The sequence below is a fragment of the Arachis duranensis genome, chromosome 4 (assembly GCF_000817695.3).
Source record: "Arachis duranensis cultivar V14167 chromosome 4, aradu.V14167.gnm2.J7QH, whole genome shotgun sequence".
Taxonomy (NCBI): Eukaryota; Viridiplantae; Streptophyta; class Magnoliopsida; order Fabales; family Fabaceae; genus Arachis; species Arachis duranensis.
Genome location: NC_029775.3, coordinates 121,365,497 through 121,382,899, shown reverse-complemented (window position 1 = coordinate 121,382,899; position 17,403 = coordinate 121,365,497). Strand labels below are relative to the sequence as shown.

The following is a 17,403-nucleotide window of genomic DNA, read 5'->3' as shown; positions in this document are numbered from 1 at the left end:
AAATTTTTCTTGAAACATCGTATTAATCTTACAAAAAATTCTCTATCAAATTTTATTGCCATTTGCTTGCTGGGACCAACAAATTAAATTTTTAAATGCTCCACCTACCATGCATCCTTATACAGTTGAAGGCACTCTTGGTATATAGTTTCTCCATATTTAAAAGTGATATATGTGTTTTTAGTTTTTATTTTGGTAGACACTCAAACATCATTATGTGAAATTAATAATTAAAAATTATTAAATATTTTAACATATTTGATTAAATTATTATCTAAAAATTTTAAATATTAATTTTATACGAAAACAACTGTATTTAGGAGGTTTGCTAATTATATATTTACTATCACTAATCATTTTATATATAATCTGTTTATTATTCACATAGTTTAAAAAATGAGATAAATTATCATGATTTTTACGCGCAAGATTATGTGTAGGACTGATGATGAGAATTGAGAATGGATTAGGTTATATTAAAAGAAGAAGATTTGCTTGTAATTGTCTTTACGTGAGGTTAAAAGTTGAGAATTATTAGATAATGATTTAGTTAAATTTGTTAAATAATTTAACTATTATTAAATATCAACTTCCCATAAAGACAACTGCAAATGAATTTCCACCATATTAAAAATGTGTCGGTAGTTGACCCCAAAAACTATTGCTAATTCTCATGATTTTGCTATACACCGCAGAACTGCTGGACAAACCGTCGCAATTCTTTTATTTAACGGCGGCTTGGCAGTTAAATGGCCACCGCTAGGTGTGCTAAGTGACGTACTGATTATTTGTTTTAAAGATAAATAAAGGAATGAACGAGCATCAAATTGCAGAGAAATCTTACGAGTGAATACATATTGTTTCATTAGTTGACTTGTTTCCATTCATTTGGAGGCATTTCATTTAATGTGTTGGCTAATACTACATTCTCCACCACTTTCGACTCTTTTCCATTAACAAATTAAGCTAAGGCGAAGGTTAAGGATGTTGATTCTTCCCAACTTATTATTTTTGCTGTTCACAAAAGGCTCGTGACTCACATACTATCAATATAATCGGGTAGGTTTATACATACAGTATTGTGTTTAACGATAATACTAAAGAGACAAAAAAAATTCAAACCTACTTTATTTAATATTCATTAATTCTAAAAATAGTTAATAAATATTAAATAAAACAAATTTTAGTTAATTTTAACTAATTTTTTGTTTTGTTCTCAAACATTTTCGTATAGTTAATAATATTCATTTATGTTTCTTCATGTTTTCCCCTTAACTCTCTTGGATTAATGGAGAACCGTATCTTTGACATATGAAAAACTTTTGTGGTGCTTGATGTGGAATTGGATCCGTTTTAGAGTGCAGGGAACATACCCACTATTCTTTTGTCTGTATTATCTCCCTTCCTCTATATAAGGCCATTGAAGAACCATAGGTTTCACTAGGGCATAGCATTATAAGAGGCTTCGAAGATTCAATAAGAAATTGGCTTCTGCACCCCTCGAAGGCTTCCGCTACATCTTGTTTCAAATCAAATCGATATGAAGAAACATGGAGTAGCGGACTGGGCCAAGAGGGGTACACAAGACTTTATTCTTTGTTCTTGGATGTTATTGGCGACTATGCCAAGCATACAGCGAGCTTCACAAGGTTTATGTATGTGTTTTATTTTGTAAATATTTTATCTGCAGAGGTACAAAGTGCACGACCCTCTCAAACAAACAAGCTCTATTTCCATACTTCAGTGAGTATCGAATTCGGGAGAGATGGTTAACAACTCTATATTAGCATGTGATGATCTACTAATATTAACAATTTCGTTTATAAATTCTTCTACTCCTTGACAATTAGGGTTGCTCCATTTCCATTAATTGATCAACTAAATTGGATTCCCAAAATCGTGTGAAATGTATGTGAAGCAAAACCTATTGATTGGTTGAACACTGAAGAGAGGAGACTTATATAGTTCTCAAACTCTGATGAACCGCACCGTTTAAGAAATTATTATCAAGTATTAGTAGAGCCAAATGCTCATTTTCTTTTTGATGTACTTGAAAGTCACACAAACTAATACAAATATAAGGGGATAAGATGCATCGGAATTAACTTTCTTGAATGTGTTACATATATACCGTTACTGGAAGATGTTTCTGAAAAATGTTAGGGTACAAGAATGTTTCTGGAAGATGTGTTATTCCATGATTGAAGAATAACTTGAATGAATGTTATCTTGCACAAAATTTTCATAAATCATTCCTAGAAGGAAGATTTCACTAGTACGTGATTTTCTACGCTCATAATTTTTTTCTCCAATTATTTGGAGAATCAACATGCTTATGAGCAATGTATCCAAGAGTTCGTCTGGCACCTAATAAAGATATTATACTCTTTTTTTTTCGTAATCTAGCTAGCTTAATATCAGACATTTTTGAATAGAATTCTTCGTCCAAAAGAATATTTTGATATTTGATATCGAGAAAACAATTTTTATACTACATTCTCGATACAAGTATTCTAATCCTTGAGCAATACCAATACCAATTATAATTTTATAGAATATCTTCAAATTCAAACAATAATTGGTATTTGGAAATCCTTTTCTATTAATAAACTTATCTAGTGAACCAGCTGACATAAATTCAAACACAAGAGCCTTTTATTTTTTTTTTCATAACAAAATTCCAAAAGTAAAAGTATATTGGCATGTGATGTTCTACTGATGCTAATGACTTGATTCACGAATTCTTCTTCAGTACCCTTTGATTCACTTATCACTTTTACCGCAACAAGACGACCATCATATAAGGTTCCTTTGTACACGGTTCCGAATCCTCCTTGTCCTAATTTATGTTGGAATGACTTAGTCAATTTTTTTTATTTCTGAATAGCTGAAGTGCTTTAGTGCCAAAAAAACTAATTTTTTTCATGAAATCCTCCTCGCCATTGTGATTGAAAAAGGTTCTTACTTTCTTGGAGTAAACTTTTCTTATCAAATTAAGACAATTTTTTCGATTATAAATAATCACAATAATTATTACAAATCTAATACATGTCGCCATTGCTCATGCACCTGCACATATGTAAAAAAAAATTATACATAAATATGATGAAATTAGGGCTAGTGCAATGAAATTCTTATGAAAATACCTGCTATCCTCCAAGGAAATGGGAATGGCGGTGGATGTGTTTGAGAACTTTGAAGCAAAGGATTATTGGTGATATTCAGCTTCAGTCTTGTTGAAAACCTAGGAACCTCTCCAGATAAGTTGTTATTAGACAAATCCAAAGAGTCAAGATGAAGCAATGTTGTGAAGCTCTTAGGTATTGAATCCCTCAAATTATTTCCACTTAAATTCAAGTTCTTCAAATCTCTTAAATTAGAAAATGAAGGACGGATCAACCCCGTTAAACCTTGCCTTGACAATCAGTGTTGTTCCATCTCCATGAATTGGATTCCCAAATGCTTGTGCATCATCAGATCGTGGACACAACCTGTTGGTTGGTTGGTTGGAAAGTGAAGTTCACATTCTTTCCAAAGAAAGTTGGTTCAATCTGGGTAGAGCCGCGAAAGAAGATGGAACCGTACCAGTTAAGAAATCGTTCTCAAGCCTCAAATACTGGAAATTAGTTAGGTGAGGAAGGTGACTTGTGAAATTGTTATGTTGGAGTCATGTATGGAGCCTGAGAAGCCTGATTTCTGGTTGTCAAGGGCTAAAGAGTTGGGGATTTCCCCACTGAGGTTGTTATTAGAGAGAAACAATTCTCGCAATCTGGGGAAGGAAGTGAATATATCTGGTAAGGTGGAGTACTTGTTAGTGAGAATGGTGGGGAAGGTCCATGGTGCAAGGTTGAGGAAGTTGAGATTGGAGGGCAGTATTCCGGTGAGTGACTGTCCACTTAGTCGGTTAGTGGTGACGCCACCGTTGCCGGTGGGAACTGTTTTTGGACCAACCATATGCTGGTGCAAGTGATGAACAAGCTTAGAAGCCATTCATTAATGGAGGAGACTAATTATATAAGTTGGTTACTTTGTTCGGGGGGAAGATTTTTTAATATATAGCTTTATGATCATAGAAATTCAAATATCATGGCTGAGAATATTATGCTTTCTTATTTGAGCTTGTGTATGTACGAATAATTGATTTAATAACCTAATTTTAGAAAGTATAGAGAGCCAATGGCCTAAGCGTACAATGTGTACAACGAAGGTTTAGGAAGTATTAGAGATATGATCATTAGTGTTACATTATTCTGTCAGGTTATGCTTTTGGGATAAGTGGGTTCATGACATGGTATTAGAGTTCTAGATCTGAAAGGTCAAGGGTTTGATCCTTGGTGAACTCCAAAATCAACTTAAGTTTTTGGGATGAGTGATTTTATGACATGAGATGTTTATTATCCCTGGTATCCGGATGGTTATTCTGGATAGTATGGGTGATGTTCATTTTATTCATGGACCAAAGATTTAGCCCATTGTACACATTGTACGCTCAGGTCATTGGCTCCATAGTACTACCCTTTTGAATATATGTAGCATAATAAGGTCACGTAGAATTTATTCTTCATGAACTTGAATGTTCCGGTGTTTCATGAGTAGGCTATTCATCATGTGCAAGAATATCTCTTCCATTTTACCATGGATTATATTTCTTCAACAAATTAAAGAGAATGCCACAAAGTTGCATTGACATTCTAATATACAGTGTAATTGGTATCCAATCATATATATAATTCAAACATCGCTTTGAAACTGCCACATTCTGTATACACGGAATAAGTTATCCATGGTAAGCACCTCTACCAATAAATCAGATTCTATGAACGTGTCATTTTCTTCTAGGAATCCCATGTATTCATTTCTATGGAATCTTTCTATCAAAAACATTCATTATGTGTTTTAGATAGTAAAAGAATAATTAGCAGTATCACTTCATACAAGTTTCAGCAACCAAATTCTTCGTTATATGGACAATAACTAAATGTGGAAACTCAGATGCAGTTAACTTCATGCAAAATTGATAGTTAAGGGTCGTTAAATGATTTGATTTGACTAAATTGTTATCTAACGGTTCTCAGCTATCAACTTCATATGAAGTTAAATAGTTAACTGCACCTAAGTTTTCACCATAATTAAAAGCAATCCATGGAAAAACGAATAATGAAGAAAATCAATAACATAAGGCAAAGAGCCAAAGATTCGATTATTATTTCACTTTTTTTTTCTTTTTAAAGAGCAAGGCCTACCGTACCATGCCTATAAATAAGAACCTATAGCTAATTATAATTCACAAGCTAAGCAATCTTCTCACATTAGAGAGATTGACAATGTGAAAGAACTCTTCATGTTCCCTCAAAGGCTTCCAGTATTTTGTAGTATTCTTTTATAATTACTCGAATGCTGGCGGCCTTTGAAGGAGACTTGAAGATTAACTTCTTGTTATAATAAGATCAATTTCAAAGACATTCACTTTGTTGAAGTGATGATCTTTTTTGAATTAGTGTTGTGCTTTGAGTGAGGGTTGAGGAACCCTATTAAGTAATGATGCAATCATTCATTCACACATTATTTCTCACCACAAATAAATCAAAACCCTAAATTCAAGAACTAATATGGTATCAGAGCTTGTGCTATGCTACCATGGCTTCCTTACATTATTCACAAACTACATAAAGCATAAGACACACTCAAATTAATCAAGTTGCGTCAACAATTGAAGGTCATGATTTGCTGAATCATATCATAAGAAAAAGAATTCAAAGAAATTATGTCACCAAGAAGAAGACTCAATCCTGAATTTCGAATTGCAATTGCTTGCTACAATGCCTTTTGCAACGAGAATGGTTCGATGTGAGTTTGCACATCAGATCTGGAGAAAGGTTAGAAACTTATCTTGCTTTGCAAATTACGCCAAAAGGCAAGCAATCGAAGGCTAAGCTTTTTTAAAAAAATTGTTCATTAGTGGTTATATTATATATTTGTTTCACTTACTAAATATTTCCAATTTTCTACACCTTTTAAGGGAATGATTATATCCTTTCAATCATAAAAAAAAAAAAGTAGAATAATAATACTAAGAGCTTCTAAAGTACCAATGAAGACAACAGACAGCTTGAAATACTTCAACTGTATTTCCAACAAGTAAGTACAAATGAGAGTCAATAAATAATAGATTAATGAAAAAGATATACAAAGCTATGGTTAAAGAAGCAACCTGAAATATTCAGGCTGCAAAGAATGAATCCACATGCATGGGGAAATATCCACAGATAAATTCAGTATACCAAGCTTGGTTACATATTTCTCAACCTGCAAAAACAAAATTTCCCCATCAGTAGGATTAACAGTTTTTTATGCATTTATTTTTTTTCATGTACAAATGCAACACATTCAAATTACTAAATGATTAAATTGATTACTTGAGATATAGGCAAAACATAATAGTTATTACATTAATTACATAAATGCTCCTTATGCAATAGCATATGAATAAATAAATATTTACCTCATGATAATATGACAAGTCCAAGGTACAAAGATGCACATAGAAATGCAAATGATATCATCCCCCTGCAAGTGGAACGAATTACATAAAGGAATATTGATGAATAATCAAAACGAAAAAGTTTTATGAATTCAAACTTATCATACTTGAATCCCATAAAATCAGATACTAAGTCCGGATTTTATTTATTATTTATATAACAAGACTCACCAAATAACTCCCCATCCAAATCCATTACAGGGGCATGGGCAAACTTCTGCAAACTTCTCAGCATCACTCGAATGAACTCTTCGAGATATTAAATCGTCATAAATATCTACACAAGAATTGCACACAGTCACATTATAGCAGCCATTTCAAGATATTTGTTATCATATGAAGCAAAAATACAAGAATAGACCATATAGAAGGTGCTTGAAAGCGTACCGTAAACTGAAAACAAACTGTTCATCACACCTGAAAACAAAATCATAATTAATTGATGATATATTTCACAGGAAATGGCACCACTAACTACCATAAACAAATTCTTTTCTTTTTTTTACAGGAAATGATCGAGTAAAGAGGACAAGAGCATACCGATAAAGAGAATGACATAACGAAGGATATGAACAGTAGTTTTCTCTTGCAGTACCCAAATTACAGCAATAAAGACAATGAATCCTGATGTTCATTGATCAGAAGAACAATGTCAGAAATTGTGTCAAGATTTTTCGAATTCTTTTATTTGGAGAATATCATGAAGGCACTCACCAATGCAGAGTCCTCGTAATGTCCACTTTTTTGACAAAGGGTGTAGGCAGGCAAAGAGAAAAGGATAAAAATCAGGACCTAAATAATTCAAATCAATTATGTAAAAACATTTGCATTTTTGCATTTTTGCATTTATAACGCATCTTACATTTTTAGCAACAAAGAGCACAATAACAAGAGCAGCAATAAAGCAACCAGCAGCAATTCTCGCAGTGAGAAGATTTGTGGAAGCAAGTATCAGAGCCATCCCCCAAAATGATGAACCAAGATCTAAATACAAAACCAATCAGAAAAATAATTAATGCAACCCGAAATTGCCTAATTACACTAATAAATATTCAGCTTAGAGATTATCTACATATTTGTACATCACATAATCACATTATTTGCTCTCACTTTTCACGTATGCAATTTCGGATCAAAGTCATAGGGCGTGTGGTGCTGCCACTTTCATCAGACACAATACACAAGACTATGGTCTAGTTAATTTCAAAAGATTTACCCTATTGCATATATCATGTATTCATGTGGAACAAAGTTAAAGATTAATGCATTAACTGAAAAAGGAGGGAGAAAAGTGCATTACATCCAGCAGGCAAGATGATCCAGTATGCGCCACCTCTAGTCTGTGTTACTCCACCCTCATTTGCATGAACCTGGATTCCCTCAACCTGTTGGCATGAAACTAATGATAGGTTAGTGTGCAGAAGAGAAAGTAAAACAATCTTAGCAGCATTAACTTTTGCCACATAGTACAGTTATTTTCATTTTATTACCCTTTTCCCCTTCATAGTTCATACACATAAGGTTCATTATGATGTTTCTTTAAGAAAATTAGAAGCACGCCCTTCTGTGTTTCTGTCCCTAGTGAACTAAAATTTACTTAAACTAGATCATACCCTACTAATATCTTTAAAAAAGGGTATTCTCTGTTTAAAATGCAACAAAACTAAATAGATCATTACTTGAACTTCTAAAGTTAAATATCTCCACTCAAATTAACTAGAACCATCATTGATTCAAGACATTCTTTGATTTCTTGCATTATAAAATAAAAGCCATAACATCATTGTGTGTGTGTGTGTTCCTTCCTATGTTGAGACAGAGACCAGAGTTGGCAACTTGTACAACAAAATGCAGTAAGCTTCGGTATTCGCAGTTATACCTTGCCACAAGTGAGAATGCAAGCAATTGCATGACTTGCTTCGTGCAAAAACACAGTGATGAGCTTGAAAGGTGTAAGTAGAAAGGTCCTCCATAGCTAAAACCACCACATCAAAGTATTAGCATAAGAAGTTCAATTATACAGCTGCCGAGAACAAACACAAATATTGCAATAGATATGGCAATAACTATGGTTATTAGTTCCACATATATGGAAAAGAAAAAACTAAATATAATATAACATTCAAGTGTATACTATATGAGACTAACCAAACTAAGGACCTCTTTTATAAATGTTCCATTTTCAAATGTCAAATCAACTCATAGTAGAGATACCCAAATTTGACCCAGTCAAAACAGATTTGAGAAACAAGAAATTTGAAAATGACAAACGATTCTCAATACTCTTCCTCTTGGGATGCATGATTCTCTCAACTAATAAAAGCTTGAAAATTTTGACATGGCAAATAAAAAAGGAGTGATTTTTAATCATAAAGTACTGATAATTTAAACTAAAGTCTCTGACTTTGAGCTGAAAAGCAAGTGATCGCGCAAATTGCTAAAGTGGGGTGTGTTATCCCTTTCTGCAAAGAAGAAAGATAAGTGGTTCAAGAGAGAGAGAGAAGGTACGAACCACGAAGATAACAACGGTGAAGGCAGCAACACAAGCAATGAAGATCTTCTGATCTTTGTCACAACAGTTCTTGAGCTCCCAGTTGGGCATTGTGGATGCTCTTTCTCAGTCCAAATGAAGGAAAGGATCCAACTTTGTTGTGTCTGATTGAAGAAGAAGGAACAGCGTTTGGTGGGTGCGAAAGTTGAGGCAAAGTACAGAAAGGAAGGAAGAAAATAAGTAGCAATCAAATCGGGATTGTTTTTGAAAAAGTAATGATAATTAAAAAGAAAACTAAAGGATTCATTGGCCTAAACGACTGCTACAACGGGAAGGTTTGCGACTTGCGTTGCCTGCCCCAACGCGTGAAAAGTCAACCACGTTAATGAAACAAACGCTTTTTTTCAATGACAATTCTGAGGTGGTCTCTTCCGACTATTATCGTTCGTTTGTCATTGTATGATTTTGGTATTTACAAAATTACAATGACTTGTTTGATCTTTTCAAGATTACTTACTAAGTAGTAATTTATTATTTTTGCAGTTGTTTTGGTTTTTATTTTCTTTTGCTTTTGAAGAGTATTACTAGTATTATCTTACTTTTTAAATAAATTTGTATTTTGTTTACCAAACAGTACTTTTTATTAAAAGAAGATGAAGGTAAAACACATAATCTCTGTTCAAATGAAATGCATAATACTTGGCTATTAAGTTATTAACTCAACCGCTTTTACCAATTAATACCTTAATAACAAATATCCTGTGTAATTATGTAAAGACCTAGTCACCTTTCGATATCTTTGTCTGTGTGACACTATCTTAAAGTGACATGATCCAAACTTCCTTCAGCTTCAACACTAATTCTACTCAAACTATGACTTTATCATAATCACTTTTTGGGGATGGTACCTTAAAAATGTTGTATCACTTGAATTAACATACATTGGTGAAAAATGAGTTGGCTCTATCAGTAAGGATTGGGACATGACCCTTCTTAATAAGAAATCAGTAACTACAAAGTGCTAACCATTGAGAGTTCCTATATCTTCCATGTATACAGTATATACTATATACATACAAATCCAAAAGGGCTTGATCGACGGATCCTCATCCGCCTTAGTCTTCATTCGGTGAACGCCGGCTATATTTTTCCCTTCTATGAGAGTGTTCAGCTCTTTCTTTTCGTTTACGAGAATGCTTCTCGGATTCAGAACTCCTGTACCGATGTTCTTTCTCAGACGACCCCCTATGATGGTAATGGCTAGCCTTCTCTTCTTTTCTCTCTGAAGATCTCCTTTTGCGTGAGTGATCTTCTTGGTGACTTGAACTCCTTCTATAATGTCCTTCCTCATCTTCTCGATAACTCAAACTCCTTCTATAATGCCTTTCTTCATCGTCTCGGTGACTCGAACTCCTTCTATAATGCTCTTCCTCAGTGTCTGCCGAACTTTTGAGGGCATCTTCAGTCCTGTTCTTGTCCTTGGAACTCCTTCTATGAGAGCCTTCTTCCCTGTCCGAAAGGTCCCTTTCTCTTCTAGGAGGGGATGGGACCTGTATATATACACAGCAAATGGAAGTAAGTACAGATATATTCTTACAAAATGAGAATATAAGAAACCATCTAAGGAAATATATGCTGTAAAGTTAATAACAACACCTGAAAGCGTGACATGTATCTACCCTCAGGTGGTGGTGGAATGCCAAGCTTCTTCAATTCCTCGTATGGGATCGGCTTCCTGGTAAAAAGCAGATCATGGTTTGAGAACTAGTTTCTAAGATATTTCCAAAGAAAATAGCAGATATAATTGAGAGGACTGAATATATACAAGGGTGCACGAAACGGTTTCTCTCTTCCTCCAAAACGAAGTTGTCCTGATTCCTTCTTGCCGCTAAGGCCACCACCTGTGAGAGAAAACAGAGATATGAGATGGCTCTGGCTCAGTGAGCAGATACTACAAATACAATTTAAGTAATGAGACACTTTAACTGACCTAATCTTCTAGGAATCCATCCTGGCATCAATTGCTGCCTGTTATAATCAACTATGATTTCACAATCGTCGATATAGGAATGATGAGCATCCTGCAAATGAGAAAAACATATATCAGCACAATTAACATTTCAAACAATTAAAAAACATAAGCAATTTTTTAACACATTACAGCACCATATATGCACGTTGCATCTCTCTTTCAGTTTCGAATTCAACAAAAGCATAACCACGAGAAGCTCCTGTTACTGCAACCAAAATCAAAGTAAATCCAAATTATAAACTTGAACCCCACAGCTTGACAGATATATGGTTAAAAGAGTAATTATCAATATATGTCATTCAGAACAATAAATGTATAACATCGTGAACCATAAAAACTTGGCTGTTAAAAGATGCATGATGAAATCACAATGGTAGAGAGATTGAATATTAGGATAGACTAAAGAACTATACCAATGTCCCTGACCAAGCGTAAGTTCTTCACCCGACCATACTTACTCATAACCTGAACGACCAAAACCACATAATACATCAGACAAAAGTTCTACAAAATGAGGCAGCAAAGAAGTGGCAATATGATCTAAATGTGCATCAGGATTATAGTCTTTTCCCTCTCTGTTTCATTTGTTCATCAATTCTGAGTTCTTAAATCGAACAAACTTTAGTCTTTAAAATTGAATTGCATCAATCTAATCTATGAAGAAATTTATATCTACAAACAACAAGTAGTACAAATGAGTTACTTTCATACTTTCACCAATGGATTCTTTGCTCAGAAGCACAATCAGAAATCAGAATTGAATACGTCCTTCTAATCCAATATCTTACTTCTTACTTCTCTCTTCTCAAGGCAAAAACCAAATCAACAGTAACTAAGTTAAAACTTAAAACATAGTTAAGACAATTCTAAAATATTCATATGTGTAGTTTCCAGTTTCCACAAGATCAAAGTAACATCTACGCCTATTTCGTAGGCCTTGCTAACTACTAACAAAATCTAACATGGAAGATGAAAACATCATTTTGTACCCAATAAAAAAAATAATAATTTAGAAAAGAGGTGAGAAAGGTGAACCTTGCGGAGAGTATCTTCAGAGGTGAGACGAGAGAGACGACCCACGAAAAGAGTGCAATAAGGGTCTCCAATAATCTTAGGATCACCGAAAGGGTCATCTGCAAAATATAATTTTTCAACATAAAAATGAACAAAATCAAATTTTTATTCTTATTTCATTGCGGAAGAAAAAAAAGGAGAAGAAGAAAAGAATGAGATACAAACAGAGGCCGATAGAGGAACAGAGGTGAGCGCGATAAATGGCATTGTCGTGAGGAAGAACGTCGGTGCCGTCGATGCTGCCAGCTTGAATGGGATGATAGGATTCAGCGTAGAAAACTGAGTTCAAGTTTCTCGCTCTCATTTTCTCCATCTTCTTCAAAATTGGAGATTAGAGATTGAAGAAGAAGAAGAAGTGGAACCTAATCTACCCTAAAACTGAAGTAGAGTTCAGAGAATCAGAAGTGAATGAGTGAACCGCCAAAATGGTGTGTTCTCTCTCGTTTGCCACTTCTAACTTAACTTCTAATTTCTTTCATTATTGCCCTAATTTATATATTTTTCTTGAAAAAAAAAACACTAAATGTGTGTAAATTACACATTTTTAGTGTATATTTTATAATTTATAATTTGATTAACTAATTTTTTTTTTTTGCCAAAAATAAGAGACTCAAATTCGTGACCTCTTAACTGAGTATGGAAAGACTATGTCATTTGAACTATAACTAATTTAATAACTATCATTTTACATAATAAAAATTTTGCCTCTATGTTCAATTAGGCTTTTTTTTTTTGAAAAAAAACTCTATGTTAACATAATTTCTTAAAATAAAAAAAAAATAATGAAAATATTTTACTATTTTTCAAAGTTTTAATTTAGCCCTGATAAAGAACTAAATGCAACAAATTTGGCATTTAGAGTTAATAGGTGGTTTAATGGCAGGAGAATGTAGGAGAGAAGTTAGATTACTTAAAAAAAATTGTCAAAAATATTAAAAAATAATAATGTTAAAGAGACAATAATCTAAAATTATCTTATTTAACTTCACATTTATAATTTCATGTAATTAATGAATGTAAGATAATGCAATTTTGAGTTGATTTAGATTGTTTTTTATTGTCTCCCAAACATCTTGTAATATAAACTTCATATCTGAATCATCAAAACTGATCCAAGTTCCAACAACTAAGTGATACCAAAATTACTAAGCATCTATTAGCAGTTCAGTGAACATCACAGGGTAAGTGAAATTTTGAAGAGAAATATAGGTTTCAAAAATTGTTCCAACTACAAAGGACTGTACATTTTGTTCAATCAAAACTAATCAGGCTCTATCAGTTGTCTCCAGTAATTGCCGCACTACATTTAACTTTCCACACTTCTGAAACACATCCTTAAATGTATCTCTGGCAGATGGTGATAAACAAATACCCTTTTCAAGCATTGATTTTGCTTTCTCATAAGCTGCATCAAGTTGACCAATCTTACACAGCTTCTGCAGCTTTTTGTTCTCTAATTTTCTTTCCAATTTACAACACAGATCCAACTGATCATGTTCTCTCAAAAGACTGTCTACTAAATTGTAAGTGTGAAAATGTGGAATCCATCCAAATCCCAGCATTTCGGTTAACAAGTCATATGCAACTTTCCAGTTCTTCCTCTCACCATTAGCATGGATTAAAGCTGCATAGGTCGAATTATCAGGAAGGCATCTTTTCTTGTTCATGATTTCATAGACCCTTGTAGCATCATTCAAATTACCCAACTTACACAGCATGGATATGATAGAATTGTAAACAACCAATTTCGGCTTTAAACCATGTTGCAGCATTCTCCCAAACAATTTACTAGCTTCCTCCACTCGGCGTTGTTCGCACGACGCCCTTATGACAATCGAGTATCCCTCTCCCACGCAAGTTAACTTCTTTTCCTCAGCAATCATCAAAATTTCAACAGCTTCTTCTGTCTTACCTAAGCGACAAAGCTCGGAGATAAACTTAACTACAACAAAAGAACTAGGCCACAAGCCAGATCTATGAACTGCCCTAAATACAGCAATTGCAGGCTGAATTGAACCACTATTAGTATTACTACTACATCCAACATTAGGAACCAATATAGTATAAGGTCTACGAGTATTTTTCACCCTAAGCTTCTCAACAGAACCTTCTTTAGCACTCATTGAGCACAATTCACCAATGAGTATGTTCACTGCAGATCGAGATGGAATCACACCAATCTCGTCCATTCGGCCGAAAATTTCAAGAGCAGCCTCTAATCTACCAACTTTACACAAACCAACAAGCATGTTACTACATGAATAGGTGTCAGGAGATTCAATCCTGCGAAAAATCGAAAGCGCAAGGTCAACCATCTCCTCAGATGATTGCCTCTTGCACAGCACATAAAGCATGTTATTGTAGACAAGATTATCAGGCTTACACCTAAAAACAGTTCCCATTTCATCAAACAGTGACAATGCTTCCCTAATCCTTCCATTCCTACCTAAAAACCTTATGCAAATAGACAAAGCCTTACAAGAAACACTACCTTGATTATGCAGTGAGACAGTCATCAACAAACACTTCATGTCATCAAAGAGCTTTCTCCTACACAAAAAATCAAGCATGTACTCGACAACAGAGTGATCAAGCTGAAACCCCATGTGGGTCCCAGCCCAAGAGAAGAAATTCAAGGTCTTGGCCCTACCCAGTTGCTTGTAACTCATCAACACCCTAAGAACAATCTTGGAGCTCAACACTCCCTTGTAGGGACCCAAAACATTATCAATGTTATCACTGTTGGAAGAGACACGGTGGCAGAGCAAAGAACAAATGGAAACAGCAAGAGGAGAAGAAGAAGAAGAAGATGTGGTTGGTGGTGTTTTGCGTGTGGGAACAATGGAATTAGTAGATAGAATGGATTGTGGAGGAGAAGAATGAACTGAAACAGTTGCAGAGAGATTATTGAAAAGGTGACATGTAATGGAAAAACAAGCACCTCCATTTCTGTTCCTAAGAACACACAACATAATTTCTAGTATTCTACGAAGACATCACAGCCTCATTACCTCGTACTTCATTCTCTCTGTCTCTGAGGAATTGAATTTGAGGTATCGTTGATTCTTTTCGCTTCTTGTGCTTGTTCTTCATACCTCAATGCCGAACAATAGACCAAACCAATAATTGGGCTTTATTGTTGTTGGGCCCATTTCTAAAAAGTATTAGTTTTGCTTCTTGGGCTATGGCCCAATATCCATATAAAAAAGTTACTTATGCAAAAAATATATTCTTAAATGACCCAAAAAAAAAGGAGGTAATGAATTTATGATTACTATTTAGACCCAAATAAAAAAATTTATGATTGTACACCAAAAAAATAATTATTACTTTTGTTTAAATTTCAAAGATTTTTTTTTAATGACCAAAAATAAAAGATTTTTTTTTTAACTTTTAATCGTCTATGGTAACAAGTTTGATTTCTTTATTTGGTTGTTTAGCATCAAGAACAATGGTTAATTTCCTTTCAGGAATTTAAGATTATTAAAATAGCTATGCACGTATTTATGCATAATATAGTGATTGATTTAGTAGTTGATTTTGATGTATAAATAGTATTTTTTATTAGAATATATGTATTATTTCATTTACTTGGATTTTTAATGAAACAGTATGTATGTAAAGCTTGTTATTTTCCTTAATTATGTGCATGTAAATGTCATAAAAATTAAAGGCCTTTATTATGAATTATAGCAAATGAAGCTTGTTTGTTTTCTTGATTGGATTGCCTCTCATATCATATAATAGGGCATTATATTAGGGCTTACGTAACTGAAACATTCTAGCAGACACCAATTGTTGTTATATGCCCCATTTGGTGCATGCTTGAAGGACATTAACTATTTTCCAAAATATATTTAATTCAATAAGATTGGAGCTTATTGCCAATTTAGGGACCCCAAAGTTATATGAATCCAATTGTGCTCTTCCTTCTATGAGCTATGCCAAGACAATCAGAGCTTTCAGATTGTGACAACTTGATTAGATGAAAGATGTAATGTTCTCAATTTTGTCTCACAATCACAAAAGATATTAATAAATAATAATAAACATTTGTTTTGCACTTTATTTGCATTCGGGATGATCTTATCTTGTTTAACATCTACCATTTAATGAGGTTTATTATTAGTAAAAGTATAGGTACCAACATATTATTTGTCAACTTATTGTTAATAATAATTAATTATTATATTTTAAACATATATATAGAAAGACACATTCAGAAAATATACTTATAAAGATATTTTTATTTAATATAAGCATAAAAAAATATTTTTATTAGACACATCTATAGACAAACACTTCTATTAAATACAATTATAAATAAAAGTTAGTAGAAATTAACAAATATACTGTTGGTAACATAGCGGAATTAAAATGGGTTATTATTATTAGTGAATATATAGTACAATAATAATTGATTGATATTCTGTAATGATTTTTACTAATATTGGTCCATCTAAATTATTGGCACTACTATTATTTAATTTATATATTGATGGTAATAAAATTTCAAATATTGTTCTGAGTTTCTCTTTTTTTTTTCTTTACTTAGCTTAGACTATTCCAAAGGACTTTTTTTTTTTAATCACACATGCCAAGTGGCCAGAGATGAAAATGAAAATTATTTAAATTTCAAAAGGTGGGGCAAAGAAGGTGCCATTTATGTATGATGGTCCCTTCTTTTGAGTCATTGACATTGAAGTGTAAGAGAGGAAGCAACAATAATTAATTAATTAATTAATTACTTGATTTTAACATAAGATGTGATTAGCAATAATGTCATGTCTTGCGTATAAAACATATGCCCGCTCAATTAAATATTTTAGAAATTTAGATTTTGTAAGATGAAAAAGTTAATAAAATGATTAAATGAAAGATTAATTACTATTAAAATAATAACTTTTAAAAATAATATATATGTCCTACGATTTTAATTATTTAAGAGTGATTAATTATTTATTTTATTATTTTACTAATTATTTTAGAAGATATTGATCATATGAAATAATATAAAAATAATACACATGATATTTTTGTTATAATATTATTTTTTTCAAAAATTTAAGTTGATAGAAAAATACACATAAAATATTATATTTTCTAACACGTCTCTTTAAATAAGAATTTTTTCTAAAATTTTTTTATAATTTATTTTTATTTGTCTTATACTATTATATCATAATATTATTTTTTGAACATATATCATAATATTATTTTTTAAAAAAAATTAAACTAATAGAAAAAATATTCTTTATCAATTTC

The 17,403-nt window shown here is 32.9% G+C and overlaps 3 protein-coding genes across 3 annotated transcripts; all 3 read right to left on the bottom strand.

The window, feature by feature from the left end:
* Positions 1 to 6,105: 6,105 nt before the first annotated feature.
* Positions 6,106 to 9,436, bottom strand: LOC107486903 (uncharacterized). Its single transcript, XM_016107476.3, has 10 exons — positions 9,054 to 9,436; positions 8,421 to 8,516; positions 7,842 to 7,926; positions 7,404 to 7,525; positions 7,256 to 7,280; positions 7,082 to 7,165; positions 6,929 to 6,958; positions 6,713 to 6,818; positions 6,503 to 6,567; positions 6,106 to 6,306 (listed from the first exon to the last, which is right to left on the bottom strand). Exons 1-9 carry the CDS (start codon positions 9,141 to 9,143, stop codon positions 6,504 to 6,506), a joined length of 702 nt encoding a protein of 233 aa, XP_015962962.1. The 5' UTR covers positions 9,144 to 9,436; the 3' UTR covers positions 6,106 to 6,306; position 6,503.
* A 456-nt stretch (positions 9,437 to 9,892) lies between these two features.
* LOC107486900 (U11/U12 small nuclear ribonucleoprotein 35 kDa protein) lies at positions 9,893 to 12,574 on the bottom strand. Its single transcript, XM_016107474.2, has 8 exons — positions 12,304 to 12,574; positions 12,100 to 12,197; positions 11,478 to 11,529; positions 11,199 to 11,269; positions 11,023 to 11,113; positions 10,858 to 10,933; positions 10,689 to 10,767; positions 9,893 to 10,582 (listed from the first exon to the last, which is right to left on the bottom strand). Exons 1-8 carry the CDS (start codon positions 12,449 to 12,451, stop codon positions 10,148 to 10,150), a joined length of 1,050 nt encoding a protein of 349 aa, XP_015962960.1. The 5' UTR covers positions 12,452 to 12,574; the 3' UTR covers positions 9,893 to 10,147.
* Positions 12,575 to 13,207: 633 nt separating this feature from the next.
* LOC107486899 (pentatricopeptide repeat-containing protein At3g53700, chloroplastic-like) lies at positions 13,208 to 15,191 on the bottom strand. Its single transcript, XM_016107473.3, has one exon. The coding sequence runs from the start codon at positions 15,108 to 15,110 to the stop codon at positions 13,404 to 13,406; it is 1,707 nt and encodes a 568-aa protein (XP_015962959.1). The 5' UTR covers positions 15,111 to 15,191; the 3' UTR covers positions 13,208 to 13,403.
* Between the last annotated feature and the right edge of the window lie 2,212 nt (positions 15,192 to 17,403).